General features: G+C 40.5%; 2 protein-coding genes across 11 annotated transcripts in view; one reads left to right on the plus strand and one right to left on the minus strand.

Annotated features, from left to right (window-relative positions):
• Positions 1 to 3,373: 3,373 nt before the first annotated feature.
• On the plus strand, positions 3,374 to 8,450 carry myl1 (myosin, light chain 1, alkali; skeletal, fast). Its single transcript, XM_020090019.2, has 6 exons — positions 3,374 to 3,659; positions 4,543 to 4,570; positions 6,286 to 6,429; positions 7,253 to 7,426; positions 7,533 to 7,610; positions 7,948 to 8,450. The coding sequence occupies exons 1-6, from the start codon at positions 3,534 to 3,536 to the stop codon at positions 7,974 to 7,976; spliced, it is 579 nt and encodes a 192-aa protein (XP_019945578.1). The 5' UTR covers positions 3,374 to 3,533; the 3' UTR covers positions 7,977 to 8,450.
• Positions 8,451 to 8,853: 403 nt separating this feature from the next.
• map2 (microtubule-associated protein 2) overlaps positions 8,854 to 23,624 on the minus strand; it is a 73,074-nt gene continuing 58,303 nt past the window's right edge. For 6 of the 10 annotated variants that reach the window (XM_069533512.1, XM_069533513.1, XM_069533517.1 and 3 more), the window contains 10 exons: positions 22,474 to 22,612; positions 21,839 to 21,895; positions 21,343 to 21,650; positions 18,738 to 18,872; positions 17,439 to 17,531; positions 14,894 to 14,986; positions 13,095 to 13,176; positions 11,154 to 11,266; positions 10,806 to 10,826; positions 8,854 to 10,558 (listed from right to left, as the gene is read on the minus strand). In XM_069533512.1, coding sequence (XP_069389613.1) covers positions 10,337 to 10,558; positions 10,806 to 10,826; positions 11,154 to 11,266; positions 13,095 to 13,176; positions 14,894 to 14,986; positions 17,439 to 17,531; positions 18,738 to 18,872; positions 21,343 to 21,650; positions 21,839 to 21,895; positions 22,474 to 22,612 — 1,263 coding nt within the window. In that variant the 3' untranslated portion in view covers positions 8,854 to 10,336. The remainder of the gene's footprint in view (positions 10,559 to 10,805; positions 10,827 to 11,153; positions 11,267 to 13,094; positions 13,177 to 14,893; positions 14,987 to 17,438; positions 17,532 to 18,737; positions 18,873 to 21,342; positions 21,651 to 21,838; positions 21,896 to 22,473; positions 22,613 to 23,624) is intronic. The other 4 variants (XM_069533514.1, XM_069533516.1, XM_069533518.1 and 1 more) reach the window with 4 other exon arrangements.

Here is a 23,624-nt window from a genome sequence, read left to right on the forward strand (position 1 = left end):
TTCATTAATCTTACCTCTGTCACTTCTCCTTAACAGAATCTTAATTACACGGCTCACAGTTTCAAGGAGGTCTATGTTTTAGTCCCAGGCCTCCTGGTAACAAGGCTGACATCTCCGTCCTTTCAGTGAGAGGTCACATCGGGATAGTTAGATGAAAAATACAGCAGAGCGGACGGCAAAGCTAAGAGACGCAAAGTGACACGCAGGCCGTCGGTGCTTCAGATCACACCATCATTCCTGGGAGGAGACAGTTATAGCCACTGTCCTGAAGCAAACCTGGAGGTAATAAAGAGCACCCCCCCCACACCCACACCAAGGACAAAGCAAGAGAGTGAGCGAGCGATGCAAAGACAGATCCAAGTATACTAGGCCGCAAAAGATTATCCCCCATGAACCCCTCCTCCCCAGTCATCAGACTGAAGTGATAGAATCCAAAAATAACTTCTTTGTCTCAGCTGATGAAAATGAGTTTACTGAGGCCTCCTGCTTTATTCCATTAACATCTTTTCATGCCGAGATCTCACCTTGGTGATCGATTGCAGTGATATTGCAGCCAGGAGAGATTCCCTCCATCACTGCAGAGTGCTCATGCAAATTATGTGAAAACAATTCAATAAAATGAAACGGTTGGATGAATTATACTGTTTGTCTAAATACACCCCATTTGCTCTGTTGTATCCCACTACTGTTTGACGGAGCCCCTAATGGACACCCACATTCTTGTTGAATAAATGAATTTTAATTCTTACCATAATCTGTTATGAACTTTTTGCACATATTTTGTCGTCTCAAGATCTCTGAAAGAAAAAAAACATGATCAATGAATTAGAAGGCAGCGAAAGACTCAGACCTGAAAAGCACATGTCGGCCAACTGGTCAGCAGACTGCTGAAGAAGGATCACAGGTCAAGTAAAAAATACTCTGACAGCTGTCATTCACAGTCTAACTAGGATATTTTGAGATTAGTATTGTCTGATCTTTGCATAACTAAGGCAAAGTGGCTACAAGTGTTTTTTTTGTCATCTTAGCAACGTGACTCATGGGATGCTGATGTTGTTTTGTCGGTCAGTTGGTCAGTCGGTTAGTTTGACTGAAAACATTTTTTTTATTATTGGATGGATGGGCTACCATAAAACTGGGTACAGACATTCAGTGGCAGCAAAGGTCACCATGCAGTTGAAATTAATCTTCAGGTGGTGTGGGTCTCAATATATCCCTTACGCCCCCTCCCCTCTTTAAAAGATATGTGACTTAACATCTCCTCTCTCAGAGGAGCTGGACACTGACAATGACTAAATTCAGCGTCAGTTTAGTCAGAAGACATTGGGCGATCGGTGGGGTACATCCTGGACAGGTCCCCAGCATGGCACAGGGCCAACATACAGTGACAAACAACCACTCACACTCACATTCACAACTAAGAACAATTTAGAGTCTGCATGTGTTTGGACTGTGGGAGGAAGGAGAAAACCCAGAGAAAACCCAGAGAACACCATCACAAACACAGGAGCAGCCCAGCCCAGCCCATCTCCGCCATGTTTTTGAAACCATTAAGATTCTATAATGGAGTTCAGACTGGACCGCAGCCCAGGTGCAAGGAGCGGGGCAGTGTTTCTATCTGGGGAGTAAGCGAGGGGAAGTCAGACTCGGAGAAGGTGCCGCGGGGTGCCGCAGTTGAGCCCAGATGACAGCTGGCGGACAGAGGCTTTCTCTGGCATGCCCTCGCTGGAGATGGGGTCAGTGAAAGCAAGTGGATATAGGGGGAAGGGAAGGGCCTGCAGAGCAGAGGAGTGAATGCAGCTCCGTCATCAACGGGCCCTGTGGTGGTGGTGGCGTCGGGTGTGGGGCTGCACCACTGGCACTGGGAGACAGATATAGACAAGAATTAAGAAGACAGAATTTGCACCCTTAGCCTTGACTGGGTTACTGGCATCAGCAGCTGAGAGTGCCACTAGACGTCCAGGGCTCTGTACTTTTACGTCACATCCTCCCCCAGGAGCAGCTGGACTGCTCACCAACATAGAGACTAAAGTTGAGCACAGGTGCTGCTCTACCTAACACACATTGTCAGTGACTGGAAATAAACAAAGGCTCATTATTAGAACTGAAAGACACCTCCATGTCCAACTAAAGCCTGCTCCATTGACTTTTGCTTGATCAGTTTATTTTGGCACTAATGCATCTTTATCTAGAAAGGTTGGTTTCATCACTTCACTGAAGCCTTGATGTAGCTCAAAGTTAAAAGCAACTTGTGTATAAAACAGCGTTGGTGCATGAATACAAAATAAAATGAAAATTAGTAAGATCAGAACTATGCAAATGTATCTTTAAGAGAGATTTAAAACAGAATAAGGAGATTTGTTGCGTTGCAGATCATTTTGTACATCGTCATCGACAGATTTGGCATTACAATGCAATGCATCCTGTATCGTGATAATGACATAACCTCCACCTGTTAGATACTATGATGAACACTGTTAATGTGAGAGTTGCCCCCTGTGTATGTTGGATTAGAGGATAAAAGTAAATAAAATCATCAAACTACAAGGTGAGTTTAGGTTCAGATACCATCAAAAACATCAAACCACATACCAGAAAACATATTTATCTCAGATCTACACTGGTATATGGTGCTCAAGGCATATCACTACCAATGGCCTTTTCTTTTTTGGGAAACACTCTACGTCATTTCCAGTATCTGGTTTCCGACCCTTCACTGGAACAGTAATTTCAATCTGACAGATACTGATGTTTACCAGAGTAAATAACATGTGATGTAACCACAATAAGAATAATCATAATGATCATAATATCAATTTTAGAAAAAAATGCATTGAATGAATAATAACCATTTAAAAACAAAACAAATAAAGGGTCAAATTAAACAAGTGGCAATAAGCAGCAGTTTTATAAAACACCAGTCGATTCAAGTAACTTTTCAGAGCAGCTATCAGGCTTTTATTATTCTATTCCTTGAGACTTTCTGCAGATTACTGTTGTTTATCCATGAGATTAAATAAGGAAATATAACAATTCAGCAGATTGTTTTGTGTTTGTAACATCGTCCAGTGTTAAAGCTGTAAATCTTCCCCAAATAGAGAAGAAACGAGTCCTGTGCATCGCGCGTAAAGGTGCGCAACGCCGTGCGTAAAAGGTGGAGCTGTACACCTGCGCTCCATGTGTCTCCGGGGTCAAAAAACATTTCACACCGTTCACGATGTTTTCGTTTTTGATCATGGATAAATGGCCTGAATTAGCACTTTCTGGCCCGTAGCCCTATATTCCATGTTTAGAGAGGATCCCCCCCCTTCACCCGCAGACACACCACCACCCCACACGCACACACCCCTCCCATCAACTATCCAATCCTTACACGGGGACAGCCTTGACGGGGGGTCAGGAGGGAAAATAGCCTCATATATATACGCCCAGACAGTGATTTCTTGCTCCGAGTCCCCTCCACTCTGTGCTGTACAGTCCTTGTGTTGTCATCCTTACCCCGGGAATTGTCGTACTTCTGACTATCTGCTGAAATGGCACCAAAGAAGGACCCTAAGGCTCCCGCCAAGAAGGCCGAGCCCGCCCCGGCCCCGGCTGCTGCACCCGAGCCCGCCCCTGCTCCCGCAGCAGCTCCCGCTGTCGACCTGTCCGCCGTCAAGGTAGAAAGCATGAGGTGGTCTGCGGGGGGGAGGGATGGAGATGGGAGGATGGCTGCACGGGAGCAGCTGGGATTCGACTTTTACGCACAGAGGTGCATGGCAGAAGTAGATCTTCTGCAAAATGGAAAGGGGGTGTTGATGGAGACCTGGGAAAAAAGTTTTTTCCCCCCTGATTTCTATTTTATGGATTTGAAGGAAGGATAATGAGAATATTCAGAGCTGCTGTGACTGCTTTGATTATAGGAGTGAAATTGAAGAGAGGACAGATACATCTTTATAATGCATGTATCATATCCAAGATAAAAGATAGTGATGGAAGAGAAGGTCGACATCTTGTTTAATTCAAGGTCTTTGTGTTTAACGCACATCTATCTTCACTTTGACTTAACTGGCAAAGTCCATCACACTGGCACCTGTGTGTGGACGTTCATTTATGGTCAGTGAGTGAGAGCAGCTGCAGACTTTAAAGGACCACCCTCAGGGTTGTGCAGAAGTCTGAGGTGAAGGACTAGAACCATGGATAGCTCACCATGATCCATCAGACCACGCCCCCTGGTTCTCCTGATTGGAGCAGAGCGGTCACGGACTGTGTGACGATGCTGCCCCTCTGACACCATATGTGGACATGTTAATGTAGCTAAAGATGGATCTCTCCTGGCTCCGGAGCCAGAATGTGAAGTTAATTTTGGCAAAGAGACAAAAAATGTAATCGTAGTCCTGATTGTGTGGTCCAGATTAAGAGGGGAATAAAAATTGCCTGTTTGTGCTGATGGCTTTTGTAATAAGACATTGAGTGATTGTGTTTTTGGATATTCATGGCCTGTCAAAACTCCTGCATATGTATGTTCATAAACTAATATGGCTGCTTTGTATTGGCTTGTAGGTGGAATTCAGCGCAGACCAGATTGAAGGTAAGAAAACGTAATGTTACTCTCCAATCTACATTAGTATCATCTTTTTCTTGAGTATCTTATTAGCCCACAGTGTTGACAAATCAGAAAACGCATCCATATAATGAAGAAGTAAGATAGCAAATCAATGAAAATCTCATAAGGTCAAAGCCAGCCTGCAACAGACATCTTAAAGAGTCCGTTCATGGCTCGAAAAATCGTTTAATGTCTGTATTTATGAAAGAATCCATGCAAACATTAAGAGAACTTTAGAGAGTATTCAAAATATCATCAAAAACAAAACTGTAGTTTTTTTCAAAGCATCAAAAAGAGAGCAGGCCTTTTTATAATGTAATTTTGGGGATAATTGCATAGCTTATATAAAAAAAAACTAAAGAATATACACTTAAAATACTTTCTAACTGTTGTCAGTGGAACATTTGCAAGTAACAGGTAATGCGGCAGGTAAATCAAAAAACATGCATTCACTTGTTTCATCTTCAAAAGAAACCACAATAAATCTCATGTTAAACATAGACTGGAGGCCACAGAGCCACATGAGTTAAGTGGAGGTCAGTGCGTCACAAACCCAATTCAACCAATCCCTGTGTCCTCATATTAACTCGCAGGTTGTTTATTGGCAGCTCTCTGGTGACATGAGACTCTGTCACTGGATCTGTGATATCAGAGCATTTGCCAAGAGGCTACAGTCTTTTTCTTACAACAGCCAAAAATATTCAGCAGCTCATTAGAGGGATCACAGAAGGATAAAGTGTAGAAGTACAGTGGTACGACTGTTCGGTGTTCAATAAACGATTGTGGACTCCAACACACCGGACCTGTTGTGTGTGGTGGCTGCGGGTTACACCGCAGTCAGCATTCCCCTCTTTTACTCAGCTCACCCAAAGAGGGCCTTGCCTGTAAAAGGAAGGGGCTCATATTCTCAGCTATGTTTATCAATTCCAAGGTGGTCTTTTAAAAGAGCCCGTAGCCCTGCTGAGAGAGAGAGAGAGAGAGAGAGAGGGAGAGAGAGAGACAGCTGAGATAGAAATAGTCTGAAGGTTAAGGCAACTTGGCATGAGTCAGTCTATTCAGTCCTTGATGCCACAGCCTAGAGAAATGTCTTGCCCTTGTTTGTAGAAGAGCCGCCTCCACCTGCTGGCAGGTCGACAACACAAATTCAAACTACTGCCTTTAAAGACGCGTACTTACTGGATATATAGAATGAAAGGAAACTGTTTGGCTCATTAAAATAAAAATAATTCAAACATTTGAAGCTGGGGATGTTATCTAAATATACAAATACCACCTTTTGTCCACTTTTAACACAAATATATGCAATATGCAGGAAGTTTACAGGAGATCTTCATCTACTGACCTCAACATATTATTAGATGGTACTGCAACATATTTTTGAATGAACTTATTTAATGATAGAATAGGACTCAGGACTGCAAGAATATACAAGAAATGACACAAAATGTAGTTTCAGACAGTTATACTTTAGCTCTTTGCTAACTCTTAGTTCATTTATAACAATTGTAATGTAATAAAAATATTCATTATCACTAATCTGAGATAACACATCACAGTTGTGTTGTATTTATAACAGTGAGCAAATATAATACTGTATCAATTTAAGGCTTTTAGTCACTATAAACTTTAACATCTCTGACGCACACAAACAACATTGATTCGCTGAGATGTTAACGTCCTCTTTCCCCTCCGCCCCGCAGACTACAGGGAGGCCTTTGGTCTGTTCGACAGGGTGGGTGACAACAAGGTGGCTTACAACCAGATCGCCGACATCATGCGCGCTCTGGGACAGAACCCCACCAACAAGGAGGTGAACAAACTGCTGGGAAACCCCTCTGCTGATGGTGAGAGGAATCTTTCAGTACATGTTTGAATTAGTGTGGTGATGTTTGGGTGTTTGGTACAATTCAAGACATTTCGATTTTTTAAATTTGATGCAAAAGCCTTCGGTTATTCAACTTTTTCTAAAAAATTACATTTGTCTGGGATTGAAATGCTTCTTACTGGACATGGAAGACAGACCTACCGCTAGTCTTTGTGGAAGTTGTGAATTAACAAAATTAATCACGTTCAGTCACATTAGCCGTTTTTCTTTCAGTCTGTGCAATAAACAAACAGAGGTTGAAAACCCTGTTTGTGCTGCCAGTGGTTGAAGTTGTAACACTGCAGAGAGGTACAGCACTTGGCTCTCTGCACTGTGCAATGCAGCATCACTGTTGACTGTGGTGGTATGGGTAAAAATCACCACTTTTCCTACTGCTTTGTCATGCAACAAAATTGAAAGCTTTCAGCCTGTAGAGGTCAGTACAACATTACTTTTACTTCTTCTTGAAACTGAATGTTTTCTTAGGGTCTGCAAATATGGGAAAAAACATAAATCTATAAATCTCTGCAACATGATGCTTATTCAATGCCGAAAGAACTAGTGCTGTGCGACATACTTCAGTCTGGCACAGCTGTGATTGTAGAAAGTGTGCAAAACACCACTTCAGATCATGTATGAAAAATAAAGCAATAAATAAGGAAAAGGTATCTATCAAAACATTTTGGCAAATAAAATGTAGGATGCTGAAGCTGTGGTTGAGAGGTGGAAAAACATGTACAAGTGCAAGGATTTTGTCCCCCTGGTGCAGCTGATTCAGTCCTTTTTTGTCTCCTGTCACACAGACATGGTTAACAAGAGAGTAGAGTTCGAGGCTTTCCTGCCCATGCTCCAGACCATCATCAACAGCCCAAACAAGGCAGGATTTGAGGACTACGTTGAGGGTCTGCGCGTCTTCGACAAGGAGGGTAACGGAACAGTGATGGGTGCTGAGCTGCGTATTGTCCTGTCAACACTGGGTGAGTGAGCCTCCAGGACCCTGCTGTGTTACTCTGTGTGTGTGTGTGTGTGTGTGTGTGTGTTTTACTTTTATTAACTGTGGTTGTCCTCTGTCTCCCCCTACAGGAGAGAAGATGACTGAGGCTGAGATCGATTCTCTCATGGCAGGACAGGAGGACGAGAACGGCTGTGTCAACTATGAGGGTGAGTTACGAACTACAACATTATAACAAAAACATATGAGCACATGATAATATAAATAGAACTGCAGAATAAAAAGTCTTAAATACTTAAACCAGAATGTTTCCATTTAATGTAGATTTTTGTGCATAATAATTGATTATGTAAAATTGGCCAATTATGTTTTATGGTGTTCTAGACAATACCGTAGCAGTTTCATGGTATTTGTATAGTACCTGTGCATCTGAACTTTCGAGTCTAACTTTTCTATTTTTTTATTATTTACTTATTACTTCTCCTCACTCATTCATTTCCCTCCTCTCCTGTTCTGTCTCTGTGTCGCCCTGGTCTCCGTCCACAGCCTTTGTCAAGCACATCATGTCTGTGTAAGGACCCTGCCACTGCGGTGGGGACCATCGTATATGTGCAGACCCCATGGTGTCACGACATCCACTCACTGTTTCCGGTACAACCTGAGGAAGCAGGGGGAACAAAGGACTATGAGATGTCATTTCTTGAAACCTTTTGTTTTTGTTCTAAACTTTTTTTTTTCTCGTATGTCCAACTGGTGCTTTTTTTTTCTCTCTCATCCTCTTCCCTCTTGTGGGAACCGTTCCTACCAGATGTCCCTCACCATCTTCACCCAGGTTCTCTTGTCTCACTGGGGATTTTTTTTTTTTTTTTGGGGAATCGTCACTGGTTTTTATTGTCCGGCTGGCGCTCGATCTGCCAGTGAAGTGACTGATTTGGCCCAGGACTGGCCACCATCGAAAATGAATCCACTCCTCATCCGACCCATCCCTAAGTCTTAACTTATTGTTTCCTCTGCCATTTCACAATAAATTTTCACAAACTCCCATTTCACTCAGAAATTTCTGACTGATTTCTTCACAAGATTAATTTGAGCATAAACACTTAGATAAGATGTTTTAGAAAACAAGGTTATTTTAGTTTTCATGCAGAATTAAATTAGAAGATTGATTCTACTCTCATGTCTAGAAATTAAATATGAAGATACAACTTGTAGTCAATTCCCTTCCTGCAAAATGTATCATTTTTATACTGTAGAATTTTATACAGGTTACAACAAAAGATGCTGGTAGAGGGATTTTGTAAGCATTGGACATAGTGAAACCAGCTGTTTACACAATTTATGCTAAGCTAAGCTAACAGGCTTTTGGCTCTATGACCTTTAGAGTGAGTCAATCTTTTAATAAAAAAACAAACTCATACTCAATCATCTGAAAAAGAAAACAGAGCTCCAGCGTCAGTTTTTGTCCTTTTTATTGTCATTAATTATTGTAATTGGTGTCATATCAACAAGAGAAAAACTGCGTACATCTACTTGACCTTTTAAATACATTTACAGTTGCTGTATGGTGGAGCAGGAGGTGGGGAGGGGCCACACGGAGATGGGGGGATGCAGAAGAAACACAGAAGCAAACAAACAAGTCGCGGGTGAGGGCAGTAATTAGGCAGGAGGCAGGATATACCACAGATGGTGTCTGAAAGAGAAACTACATAACCCAAACAATTTTTTTTAAAACAGATGTAACTGAAGTTTCCTCTGTCATTTTATTTATTTTACCTCATCCAATGTTGTTTTAATTATTGATTTTTCAAAAAAAAAAGCAGAAAAGAAAAGAAATCCAATTTCTTCTCCAACATATTGCCACTCAACATCCACATACGGTAGCATCCGTGGTAAAACAACGTGGGATCTGCACCGAATGCTCGAACGCGCGCACACACACACGCTCACATACACGCACGCACACACACACACGCTTATTACCTGCATCCGTAAAGACAACACACTTTTGCCATTTCCTTTTCCGGATGGTGGCATATAGACAAACTCTGGTGTGTAAAATCGTTCCGACGTGTAAACACGATCCTATAATGTACTACTGAGCAGGTACGAGTGTATGATGCTCTTCAACAGGACTGAGACTCGTTCCTTAGCAACACCACATCAGCTGTCTGACACTGTCACCAAGCGTTACACTGTAAACAACTAATAACTACAAAACATGAACTTGTTTCAGTTTTATCCAATAACTGAGGAAATAACTTACTAAAATTCCTTCTTTTAAATTACAAAATAGCCTCTTTTAATATTTGAATCAATACATGCTTGTCATAACATAGACCTAGTTCTTGCAATTATGCAATTTTACAGGTATATTTTATAGCCATAGTGTCGCTTCCTTTTAAAATGTTTCATGGACATTTAGATGGCAAAGACTTGTATTTTTTATACATGTTTCTATATATATTTGTTGAATATATTATATATTGGATGACAAGAGTGACTCGCAGTAAGGATGCTTGGTTTGTTAGGGGGTTTTGGAGTCCATGCACAGTTACTGAGCAGGAACAACACGTGCTGCATGGTGTGCTGGCAAGGCTGTAGCTTCTTCAAAAATACTGATCCAGGACAGTTAAAGTCAATATCTGGTCCTCAATCTAATCTAGGACCAGCGCTCAATCTGAACTATTCTATGCAACATCATCCAAAGAGTGGGAGGCCAACAAAATTAATCAGAAATAACACACATCTCTTTAAAGAGATGAAAAATAAAGAGGACCAAAGTACAGTAGCTCCTAATTTGTGTTTCTACTCAGAGTTGAGACATGGATATTGGAGGCGGAGATGTTCATGGTTTAGCTGAGGTTGGCCTCAGGGTGGCAGGAGTGGGCAGAAAAAGTTTCAGTGGATCATGGCGAGGACGTCCGGGGTCCAGTGTTCACAAACCCTGCTTCGCCAGAGCTGCGGTGACGTCCTCAGCGAGGGTCGCTAATTGTGGCGACTCCGTCATGTTGAGGCTGCCAGAGGAGGACAGCTGGCTGTCCCGGTGGCGCTGGGGGGACACCGAGCCGGACCGGCCCGGTGACTGGGTAATGATCTCGGCTCCGTGGTCGACCCGGGCCTTGGCCTGGTCGCGGAACGCCAGCCTGTGGCTCTCAATCTAATAAAAGTAGAAGGTGCGATGGGAGAAGTAGATAGAGGAGAAGAAATACACCATGTTCGTTATGTGTCCAATCAAAAATATTTGAATGCTTTTTTTTTTTTAGTTCACTTGAGATCAACATCTTCAGAAGTCCTCACTCAAAGGCTGTTGCTTAGTCCTGTGTTGACACCAGAGCATAACTGAACACTTGATGAACATTTGGATGAACCTTTACATGACTTATTGATAGCAACTTGTACTATACCTTTATTTTCACCCTCGCTGGCTGATAAAGGAATACAACAAGTTTTTGAAAGATTGGACTGAACATTTTTTATATGCAATACATATGTTTGTGATAATTATTATTTGAAACTTTACTCTAAGATTATGGCTATGCTATATACCATTAAAGAAATACTGTATTCATGGAAAAGGGATTTTTCTCTCCACATTCTTTTCACTTAACAAATTAATGCAACTGAAAATTCTGCGTGACTTGTAGATTAAATATAATTTACTATAAAAATGCGTGTGTTGTCATATACTGCCCATCTCTCAAAAACTTGTTTTCCTTTGAAGGATGGATTTAGGACATGGAGCTGACACTCACCGTGATGCTGCCTCCACCAGGCATGTGGTGAGCATTATCCAGGGAACCCACCTTGGCTTGGGCCTTGTCTTTAAAGTCCAACTTCACAGTCTCTATACGCACGTTACCGCCCCCTGGGAAGAAGTAGAGGAAGTGTAAGAAACATAGAGGAGTATCTACTGGGATTCACATAGTGGATCGTCTATTGTGGTTGAACAGTTTGCTTCTTAAGAGAGATTTCACAGGTAACTAAAAATACTGCACTGCAGTTTTATGCCTACGTCAGTGTAGTTTCTAACAACATAATTTTTTTTGCTGGATTCATATAAAGTATCAGTTCATCCTTGAAGTGAATATCTGTACCAAATTTAAAGAAAACAGCTGACAGCCAGCAGATGGCGTCACCGCAAAACCAACTGGGAGGGGAAAGTGGTTTTTCACACCTCACAGCAAAACAGCAAGTACTCCAGAAACTTGATAGATACTGTCATTCAGTTTCCCTGCTGGTGGTGTAGACAAACATTGTTAGTACTAAAATTGGTCTGTGGTGTTTTTATTCATCATTGGTCATCCCAATTAAAAATACAAAAGTATTATGCTAATAATAATGCTCTCTCACCCTGGATCATAAACACTGTGCTCAGACCTTCCTTACCCGATGAACGTCTGATGACCACAACAAGAAACCAACAGTGTGAATGATGATTGTTTGGTTCTTTCACAAAATAATTAAAGATGGGTTCCAGGTTTTCAGTTCAACATGCTGCTCCACATAAACACACTCAGGGTGGAGACACACAGAAAACCAACACCTCCCACATTCTGAGGTCTGTGAAATGATCCATCGAGTCAATCCAAGTGGAATTTACTGCTTCTCATACAGGATTGTTTTCCAAATCACCACAATCCAGATCAATGCTGGAGCTTCATTTGCATGGTTTGTAATTTACTTTTAAGTGGTGGCAAGAGACATTTAGTGATAAGATTGATTCCATTATGTTACGAATTGTCAGTTTACAAAGAGTCAGTCTGTGTATTAAATTTCATTGCTTCCTTCACAGTTAGTGTCTGACGTGTACAAGGTACATGCACAAGTATTAGAACATCTACCCTGTTGTCTGTTGGCCTCATCACTTGGATTTCAAATGTGTAACATTATCTGGATAATGACATCTGATCCATGTTCATTTCTTTTTATTACATTTTGTGTTTGCCTGGGATTCATTAGCATCCTCTGATTAATTCTGTTGGGCTCCATGTATGATCAATTAATTGGTTTTCATGCAGAGAGAGAAATACGATCACTTTCCTGGAGGAAACTGTGTCGTCCCTCTCACTAAACTGAAACACAATAGAACGGTTGATATTCCCCATGATCCCTGACTTCCTGAAGCAGAAGAGCTGCTGCTCTTACAAAAACACCAAACTCTGATTAAATGTATAGGTATTTTAAAAGTTTCCTCGCTGAATATACAGAAAAACGCTGGTATTTAATGACTTCTATGTCTTTTTAGCTGAACTACAGTTACAGGCATACTCTTGAGCTTGCTGGACGCGATACTTACAATTTAACTGGCGACAATCAGTCAGTTACACACTTCTCACAGTAGATTGTACCCGTTCACCTGGGTTGCATCAATGTAAACTCTATGCACATACATGGAGCAAAACCAGACTACACTGTGAGGAGCAGGAATGACAGTGGATCCATTCTATTCAGTGAACCATAAAACTCATTTTAAAGCTACTATTTTAAGATTAAAATATTGCATATTGTTGCTTTGAGTACTGCGTTAGTGATACCACTTGCAGGGTATCTGAAGCTCGTACTAGGGGTGGACTTAAGTGACCTAATTTCTGGGCTGATTCCCTCTGATGAATAAGGTCAACTGACTGGTTTGAATTTACCCCTGACTGAGTGCTAGTGTAAATCGGATGCTTGAGTAGGATCTTGTAGGTTACCAGGTCGATGATGGATGTTGTCAAGAGAGCCACACTTGGAGGTCACATGGCTCAAGTCAATCTTCTTGTACTGTATCTGCACCTGAAAGAATAAAGGAAAAAACATGGAGCTTGCAGTTACAAAATGAGGCAAGGAGTCAAGTATCTCTATCTTACCTTTATGAATTACAGAGAAGAATATAGTGCATCTGATCTGAAGTTATCTTTTTATTTTCTTAGCTATCTACATTCTGACACAGTGATGTCCAATTGCACCTAATTATTTGAAAACACGAGTAAGACAGCACAAGAGCAGAAAACCAGTGACCATTACATGACAGTCCTTGTGCTCTGCTGGGAGGAGACCTGCTGGTGTCTGTTCAATCAGCTCAACCAAGACTGAACACGAACTATGTGAGTGTCGGGGACTGGACTTTGAGCTAAAATGTTTTGGCACTTTCAGAGGACCTGTCAGATATACTGTACACCACAACACTGATCAGTGTTTTTAGTTGAAAGTGGCCACAGGCGGAGAGTAGATATGTGCGGCTATGTGACCCACCCTGGGGATTTGAAGAGAAAACCACATGAGAGATACAAAAGGAGTGAATCGATGAGACAGCAAACAGAGCGGAGATATAAAGCTTGAAGCACAGCACGGACATGAGGAGGTACACCACAATCACTGAGTCACGCCTGTGGTCATCAATCACTTTGCCAAGTCACTGATTCAGCTGATAACTCCTTTTGTAAACAATGATTTGGTCTTCATTATTTTCAACAGGAAAAGTGAGAGGATGATGAACAACGCAGACCATGAACCAGCCACGACACCATGTGCACAGAGTACAGTCTGCACTGTAGCCTGTTCATCTACCCACTGTTTACACATGCACAACACTAGCAAAGACGTGACAGTGTGAGTGCACAGACAGAGATTCGATGCGGTTTGTGTCAGCATGGGTGAACATCGGGATGCTGCTTGGCTAACTTCTCCAGCAGTTATATCTTTATCTCTATTTTCATGGTTTATATTAAAAAAATACTATCTGGTATTAGTTGTGGTATTACAGGTTGATAGAAATTTGACTTGCCAACCATGTTTAAGTGCATGTTTCACAAATATAAAGTTTATTATGAATTATTAAAATGAGCTTCAACTTCAGTTGGTCCATTTGCACTGCATCCGAGAGGTAACTAGATCTACAGTTACCATTAGTGGTGTTGTGGTATCATATCCCCAATTGCTGTCATTTCATCTGATCTTATTAGGCTTGCATAACTGTGCTCTGACAATGTGCATTACACAAAGTAGACACACACTGTACCTGCTGCCTTTAGACATCTGTAATCTGAGTTCATCAGCTAAGAGGGAAGAGATTCATGCAGTGTGATCCCTTTTGAGGATGAGAGGTGTTGGCTAGAGTCTTGCTACCAATAACTGGAATAAATGTTTTTTCTCATCCGTGCATTTAGATCTATAAGCATTAAGACACACATCAACACTACTTTATGTGCAAAAAAGAATTGCACCGCTACAAAAAATGTTTAAGGCGGCTAGAGTCCTGAATGTTTTCAAGTGCTGGAGGAGACATTCAGCCTTTTGTTTTAAAACAAATCCTTGCAGGACACAAAGCACAACTGGAAAGCACTGTGTTAATGAAGAGCAACTAGGAAAAGAGCACTGATGCCTGAATACATGAGTGACTTTACAATAAACTGGGAAATAGTAAAAGAGGTGGAAAAGAATAAAAGACAAAAAAACAATACAAGAACATACAGAAATAACAGAGACAATGGACTTGTGGCACAAGACTCACATTTCCACCTCCTGCTGAGTAGCCCCGCCTGTCCAAGGACCCACACCTAGACTGAACATGGCTATAGTCCAGCTTAACACTGGGGATGAGAACCTGCAGGGGTGGAGGTCAGGAATGAGGTGGGAAGAAGCGTGGGCGTTCTGGCATGGCATGACATTTCAAACATCTCTTAAACACAATTTCTCTCATCTGTCTCTTTTTATATTCTGTCTCTGATATGCAAGTTAGTTGTGGGGCAGTTCGCGACCCCGTTTCCCCCGTTTATGTACTAAAATGTTCTACATCTGGTGACTCCTCAGCAGATCGTCTATACCTCTTTGAATCATCAGGTGATCGAAGATGAAGGTGCTGTTTAACCGAAGCTAAGGAGAGCCAGTGCTTTTTGTTCCCTTGAGGATTTGTAGGAAGAAAAAGACTTTGGAACAGAATAACATGACGTTTCAAGATATTGTTGAAATTAATTTGCTTTGACTTTGAACAGTCAGAAAATCATAGCTTCACAAGGTTTCACAGGACAAAACAAGGCAACTCCTTGAGAAGAAACTCGAATAGCTTGTCAACATTTCCTTTGTTCAGATACAAATATGAGAAAATGCAAATTGAGATCAGGTCAAACTTTAACTGTTAGGGTGCAGGGATGATACAATATATAACTGAACAGCTCTGTGTAGCTGCAAGGAGAGAGAGCAGGAGTGAGATGCAGACACAATCAGTTGGTACATAAATACCAGTGATACACATTTTCCCAGCAGCACAGTGAAAGCAACAGAAACTAAACTAGGGGGAGAGGAGGAGTGAGGAGAAGAGTCCATCAGGTCTGTGAGCCCTGAACTATTCCATTTATATCCTATATCTACTTTAATATAAATAGATTCAATAGATATTAGAAGAAATATTCACGTCTGATTTACTGAGCGCCAGTAATGGCTTTCATAGCACTGCCATACAAGGTCTCTTAACCCCCCTCCCCCTATCTCTCTCTTCTTTCCCCTCTTTGCCACCCACCTCTCCTCTCTTCCCCATTTTTCACCCCAACCGGTCAAGGCAGATGGCCGCCCTTGACCTTAATAGGTTATGATTTTGCCCTTAAAGTGAATTGAATACCTTAATTAGAATTCATTCTTCTTTTGCCATGGATTTCTTTTAAGCACTTTGTAACCTTGTTAAGAAAGTGCTATACAAATAAAGCTATCATTATTATTACTATTATTATATTATTCAATGACACAACTAGCAGTTTAGAATAAGAAAAAAACACAAATCTCATCTATGGGGAAAACAGGGACAGTATAAAAGACAGACATATCGGAATGTAAAGTTTATTTCAGTTTTGAACAAGGGGCTTTAAAAATGGAAAATCGGAGAAATACTAACTTGCAAATGGGACCTTGTTGGTTGTAAAACTAAATGGGTCCAATTCTTATTTAGCAGTGTTTTCTGCCATGGCTTTCCCTTAGGTCTAAGAAACCTTTTGGGTCCTAAGTAAATTATAAAAGATCTGAATTAAAAAGACATTACCATAAATCCCCCTCAAAGCTTGTAATTCACTATAAATTTGAAATAAAAACTGTGCCAAGCTATTCTTTCTTTGTCTTGAGACCATTCTCACTTCTTCACAACAATTAATTAGGACTGATCTTTTATAATCTGTTCCTCATTAAAATAATATAAATGCTAAAAGTATTCTATCTTTACTGCAACCTGTGTAATTAAACATGCAATTACAGCAGACGATTGACATGTTTAACTGATAAACGTCCTTTTTATATAGTAAAATTAAAACAAAGAAAGATTGAATTTACTGTCTCTACATGTACTTGAATTGGTACAAACTAACACCATAGGAGAAAATGGGAATCTGAACCATTTCTAGGGTAAGAAAAACACTTTTAACTTAGATCCACTATTAAGATCCACTATTAAGATCCACTATTGAGATCCACAATTGATATCTGGGATGATCTTAAACAGCTTTAACCACACAATTGGAAATAACAACAAGACACAGGCTGGACCCAAGATGCACAGTATGAAGCACTAGATTGAATGTAGAAACCAACCTAATATAAATGATGACAGGGATTTCTGTAGGGAAGAAGTTGGGACTTAAAGTGTCTTACTCAAGTACACACGAGCACAGGAGACATTTGCCAACATATGGCTTTGGTCATCTTTCTCTCTCGAACCGTGAGACCACCTTGGTGCCAGACAGTTGAGTTATTCTGGGGTTTATGGCTCTGCTCTCTCATGCTAAAAACAGAGGCTGAGACCAGTTGGTTTGTTGTCACCACCTGCTTTTGGGTATGTCAGTAGAATATGGTATAAAATATAAGAATTGTACAGATAAGCAAGTTTCAAGCGCAAAAATCAACCTGAAGTGGGGAAGTAGAGATTATAGGGGAAATGTAACTAATGTACTACGACACTCGACTACAAAGCTACGAAGCAGCTTGCTGCATGTCACTTCACTGGACTTAAATCTAACTACACAGGGGCCATCACCCATCTCCTCAGTGGAGGAAGGTGAAGATGGAAGAGTACATACATTGCCTCCTCGAGAAGAGCGCTTCAGATTTTCCTTGGAGCTGCATTTTGACAGTACATGACTGAAGTCCACCTTCCTGTTTAAAATATGAATCTATGGAGAAATACACAGATAGTATGGACCTCTTACATGGTGGATGCGAATAAAAACCTAAACGGACTGGATTAGATGCTGGGGGAAAGTGATGAACAATGTTCTGGGAAAAAAAATTCCAGAAAAAAACGTGAGGTCATTTATATACATTGTATTGACTTTACGATGGCATGAGATCCAGATCGTGAACACCGATGTGGTAATGTGACATTGCGGTTTAATGTGCAAAAATCAACAAATACACCAAGTTTTTAGAGAGAATTTCAATCATTCATCTGTTAGCGCCATCAATTATCTGTTATAGTCCTATAAAATGAACTACTACTATAGGTGATGAGGAGAGATGCAGGTTTATAACCATTTCAGTTGAGTGACAATACATTACTCTACTTTTCACCATGCATTACTTTGGATAACCTGTTTCTATAAATGTGATCTAATTTAAACAAACCTTGCTGGACATGGCCATATATGTTTTTTCACTTTTTACTACAATTTTTCATTGCATTTCCATCACAAAACTTGGTGTATTATTTTATTTTTTAAAACTACCTGTTGAAAACTATGGAACCTAGAGTGTGTCACTGAAATAAATATTGACATTTATAATTTACAAAATGTACAAATATAATATATCTATATATAATTAGTTTGTTAAATGATCAAATGACAAACAGTTATTGTAAGGTAAATACATGCATAAAATGACTCAAAATATTACAAATAAAGTACTAAATTAAATAGTCTTTGTAATTCTTCAGGTTACTAAAGAATTAAAGTTGGTTTATTTCCTCTTTCAACATTTAAAAATTCCATTAAACTATTGTCTTTATTTTAAGACATAGCTCTTGAGTTTAATGATGTGTAAGCCATGAAATAAAATTCTTAAGTCTCACAAACAGCAAAATCCATGATTGACTTAATGTGACTACTTCCTTAAATATGACAGCTTAATCAAATACTTATATATACAAAGAGATCAATTTATCATGTAAAGAAAAAGTTAGCTGTATAGTTTTTTGTTAAATCTAATTATTTAATTTAAGAGATTATTTGGCTTTATTCCACATTGAAATGTAAATGAATTGATCAAAAAGTTATCATTGTTTATCTGTTTTTTTTTTCTTTTTCAGTGGCACACTCATATCAGGGCTCTAAAATACACTAAATACACCTAGTGGCATAACTAACAGTGCTGAGGTGTACCAGCAGGTCTTGTGTCCAGGTCACATTGTGTGCTGCTGACAGACACAGAGTAACAGAGATGAGGCGCAGCACTGATTTCCAGATCCAAGAAGCCTTATGTTTGGCCTCTGGCGGCGTATTTTGGTCCGTGTGCGTCTATGAGGACAATGATGGACAGGTCAGTGGCTGAGGGAGGCTCTCTAAGGGAGCTGCTTGAAAATAATAAAACTACATGGAGCTGTTAAGGGCTACCACATGTTAGGAAAAGTATACATGGGTCATATTGGATACTTGTACATAATGTGTGACTAAAATATTGGAAGACATCTGTGTATTTTACCATCTGAACTGTAAAACTAATGGGAATTGTGCTCACAACAACCATTTCTTGTTTTGCACAGTAGATTGTTTCCTGATACAATATGCTGCTGAAGGACGGTTCAAGAATAGTTCAGCCACAGGGGACACATGAAAGAGGAGGGGGCTGACAACAGACCGAACCCGCGTCTTTATATTCTAGATTTTCAAACTGACTGAGCTGAGAGTCATTGTATACACATCTCACACTGCAGTTTGCAAATACACAGCTGTCAGGAAAGAGAAAGAGAAAAACATACTGAGGAGTGGGAGACTGCATCTTGTTAATTTAAGGATTACCATCACTTGATCGAATATAAACATTGCAAAATCCTATCACTGCTACTATGGAGGAAATAAACATACTCAACACTGACGTTAGTATCAAAACTACTGGTAGACACAGGACCAAAGTTCTACTCAACCATGGACCAACCACACCCAAAATCCTGTAGCACTTGATGGGGAGCACTGGGTTGTCTACACTGTCAGGCAATCTCAAATATCACATATTCACACTGGGTAAAATTACCTTTAACTGCACAACCCCCACCCAAAATTAAAACCTGGATATAAATCTGTTAGATTCCTAGTGCAAGTTATCATCCGTCTTACCCTCTACATACTTTACTCCAAGAGAAATTTGCATAAAAGGAACATCAGTTTCAGCAGTGGCACTCATCATGACCCTGTAGCATGCATGCTTGCGCACACAGACATGCAAACATGCACAGAAACTCCACTCAGGCCATTTCTCCTGCAGCTGACAGGGAGGCGTAAGGAGCACGATCCCTCCCCATTTTGTGTCTGGCTGCACAGAGCAGAACGCAGAGACTTGGCAAGTCATAAAGTTGTCAGCCAAATGCTTAGACTCCTAATCAGGTCATCAGCGGAGGCTTGTAAGAGCTGATGGCTACAGACACATCACTGTTTTCATTACTGTGCTTCCTGTTGTAGCGCTGACATTGTGTTTCAGACTAATGCTGGAGCAACATATTTGTCAAACTGTGGAATATGCTCTCCCAAACAGCCTGTTATTGCAGATTCTGGGCAGCAAAGGAAAACCTGATTTGAAATGCAGGTTCCTGAAGGCTGAAGTGATGGCTTCAGGTCACAGACCAGGGGAGAACTGGAGGAACAAATGTAGCTCACAATTTTGAAATGCAATGTGATGTCAAAGTCAGGTCACTTTTCTGATTGTTTGAATTTGGAACCTGAGAATGGATATGTTTAAGAAAGACAATTTTAAGAAATACCGTAAGTACAATTTTGTCCTTACAGAGGCCTGATTTTTTTTTAGTACAGCCTGATATTTAGTCAAAATTATCCATTGGCTCGGTTGATCTTGTGTTCCTATCTCTAAGGACAGCTTTGTTTTGGCTCTCATCTTATGCAGAGGACAGGAAGTACTTCAACTTATGTGTGACCTCACTTGCTGCAAATGGCTACCCTTCAGTTGGATATAGGACAACCACTGGGAAGTTCACTACTGGTCACACATGAAAGCTGCTAAACTTGCAGAGAACAGCAGAGTTGGGAGTCAGTTGTCAACATCATTACTTAAATTATGGATTTCAATAAGTTCCAGTCTTTATCTTACACGTTTAAGGACTTTTGAAAATCTGTGGAAACTTAAAATTGAATGCATTATAATAAGAACAATTTGGCAATATTATTTTTTCTCTTCCTTGAAATGTACGCACATTCCTTAATAAATAGCTGTGAGGGTTGATATTCTTTTTTTCCACCGTTATTTCTAAACACATTGGTCTTTCACTCTGGTGAATCAGCAGAATAACTGCTAACAGTGGAGAGCAGTAAGAAAAAGACACAAAAGACAGCAAGTGTAAAACAGGTCAAAGAGAAGGACGCCTGTCAGAGCACAAGAAAAAGGCAGATGTGTTAAGCACACTTAAATACAATTTGTATTCAAAATGTTGCTGCTGGTCAATTTTAGTTTTTATACATTAAGACATTGCATGGTTGTTGTTTGTGTGCCCATTTCTTCTTATTGATGTTGAACCCTTAGTTGCGCTGTGGTTCAAGGACAGAATCAGGGGTGCAGTGTGGTAGGAGACTAAAAACCTAAGAGGAGACATAATTTGTTCTTTCTACATGTTTCCTGTACTAACATAAATCAACATGTCAATGAAGGCATCTATCTCTGAACTCATGAAACAGAGGCACATAGTAAAGGCAGAAACACAAGCGACATTGCAAAGATGGAAGACAAACACGTAAGCAGCAGCTACAGGTATTTGGGTGTCACCTGTCCTCCTTTGGGCTGGTACTTGATATTCTCTGTGGAGCCGATCTTGGACTTGATGTTCTTGAAGTCAGGCAGTGGCTGGTTGATGATGCGAAGCTGCTTGGGTGTGGTTGCGGGTGACTTGGGTGGGGTGCGGACTACTGCCACCTTCCTCTCCTGGGAAATCAAGCTGAGGGAACGAGGGGTTCCAGGGGTCCTCGATGACGACGAGTAGCTGGGAGGGGTCCCTGGGGTGATGGCTGTGGACCCAGGAGTGCGTGGGGTAGAGTGACCACTGCGAGCTGAACGCGAGCGTATTGATTCTGTGACTGTTTGGGAGACGTAAAGAGGCTTAAAGTTGGAATTGTTTTGTAGTAAGCAATATGCAGTTATCATCCCATTAAAATATATTACCCACATCCAGGTACCAGTTTATCAAGTAGACCTGTATAATCTAACACAACACATTACAATAATCCTGTAGTGAACAGTTTCTGGTAGAGAAAATCCCTTCTACCTGTCATACTTGGGGCTCGTCCTGTCCTGTGCTCTGCCCTCATCTCAGTGCGGAACGCTACAGAAAGCACGAGAGGAGAGGTATTACAGAACTGGATATTTGTAGCATGCTAGCATTTAAATTGCACATGCATATGACTGGATCTGTACTTAAGCAGGTAATGTTTTGATAAAACAAAGAAAAACAAATTGACATTCTGTTGCACGGATGATGACCAGAGTAAAATGAATTAGGAAAAGAAGCTTATCTGATTAATACAGAATGAATGAAAAAAAATATAGCAAGAGGGAAGATACAGTGCATACTGGTTTAGTCTAATCAAACATGAAAAAAATGCAATTCTATTAGTAGAATATGAAATGTGTACATTTCTAATAAGACAACTAAAGTGATCTAAATTTGATCTGACAAAATGATGTTGCTTTTCACTACAGCACTACATAATACATAAGAGTATTTTTAACTTTTCAAAAATGTCTTAATATCAACATTCAAGTCAGCATTTTGTTAGACATTGATTGAATCCGTGATATTTTGACTGATGTTGGAAGTTGTTATATTGGTTTTGTGCTTCCTGATGCCACCTGAACAATAATACTTTGTACAGTAAGTGGATTGGAGGAGCTGCAGCCTACATGTGGGTCTGCGGGGAGCTGTTGAGCCGGAGCTGGTGATGGAGGTGGAACTCTCCTCTTGGTCGTGGTACCCACGGCGACTCAGAATGGAGGTGTGCCGGGGCAGAGACTTCTTGTCTGGGCTCCGTGATCCACCATCCTGTTGAGAGACACACCAGGAGGAAGATCCTTAGGCCAGTATGGCTGTGATTTATTTTTAATAGGAGGTGAAACAACTGGTTTAGATGCAGAATATAAGGAAAAGAAAGTGATTTTTAAAAATTGTGTTTTTGTTTTTAAGTTTTTTCCATAATTCCTACAGCCACAGTGCAAGTCATACATCTGCCTACCTTGGCTATGAGTCACTGTAATACTGCAGAGCCTTGAGGCCCTGCTGAGGATGGATGAAGTCTGTCTAATGAGGTAGTCACTGTGGATATGGAGGTGGGGATCTTTGTTAGGGGCAGACAATGGGCATGACACTTGAGATGATGCAACAATTGAGCCTAGTGGGCGAGCAGCATGGCTCCAAAGCACAGGATACAGGAGGAAAATAACACAGTGCTTCGTCTGCATTCTCAATTATCAATGTATTTAAGGATGAGGAATGAGATATTAGCATCAGATCTTGCGTGTTTGACATTTAATTTAACCTCCTTTGCTCCATTCATGCACATTCATCGTGAACATAATATTTTAATGAAAGAAGCATGTTCTCCCATTTAAACGTCATACAAATAATAAAGAACTTGCAGAAAGAATACTGTTCGCCATGCCCTTGCAAGATTTCAAGTTGCACTGCACACCATAGTAACAGATTTATTTAGAGACTGTCAATAGAGAGAGCAAATATGTGGTGAAATAGAGCATATGTGGGCTCAGAGTGACACCATACACTTTAATGACATGACATTTTAGAGAGGCAGAAACTGTGTTATTTTAAACACAATATGTGTCATTACCATGGAGAGGAGCAAAATGGAATCACGACCACAGTCGCAGGAGAAATGTCACAGGGTGATTGAACACCCACTCACTAAAAAAAAAACATTCTAAATGGATCTGTCTTATCTACGTCTGCATAGAGCCATTAAACAAGGCAACAATGGCAAACATTTTACAAAAATCAAAAGAAACCATCATATAAATATATACAGAAAAGCAATCATTTT

Source organism: Paralichthys olivaceus, chromosome 10 (genome assembly GCF_024713975.1).
Source record: "Paralichthys olivaceus isolate ysfri-2021 chromosome 10, ASM2471397v2, whole genome shotgun sequence".
NCBI classification, from domain to species: Eukaryota; Metazoa; Chordata; class Actinopteri; order Pleuronectiformes; family Paralichthyidae; genus Paralichthys; species Paralichthys olivaceus.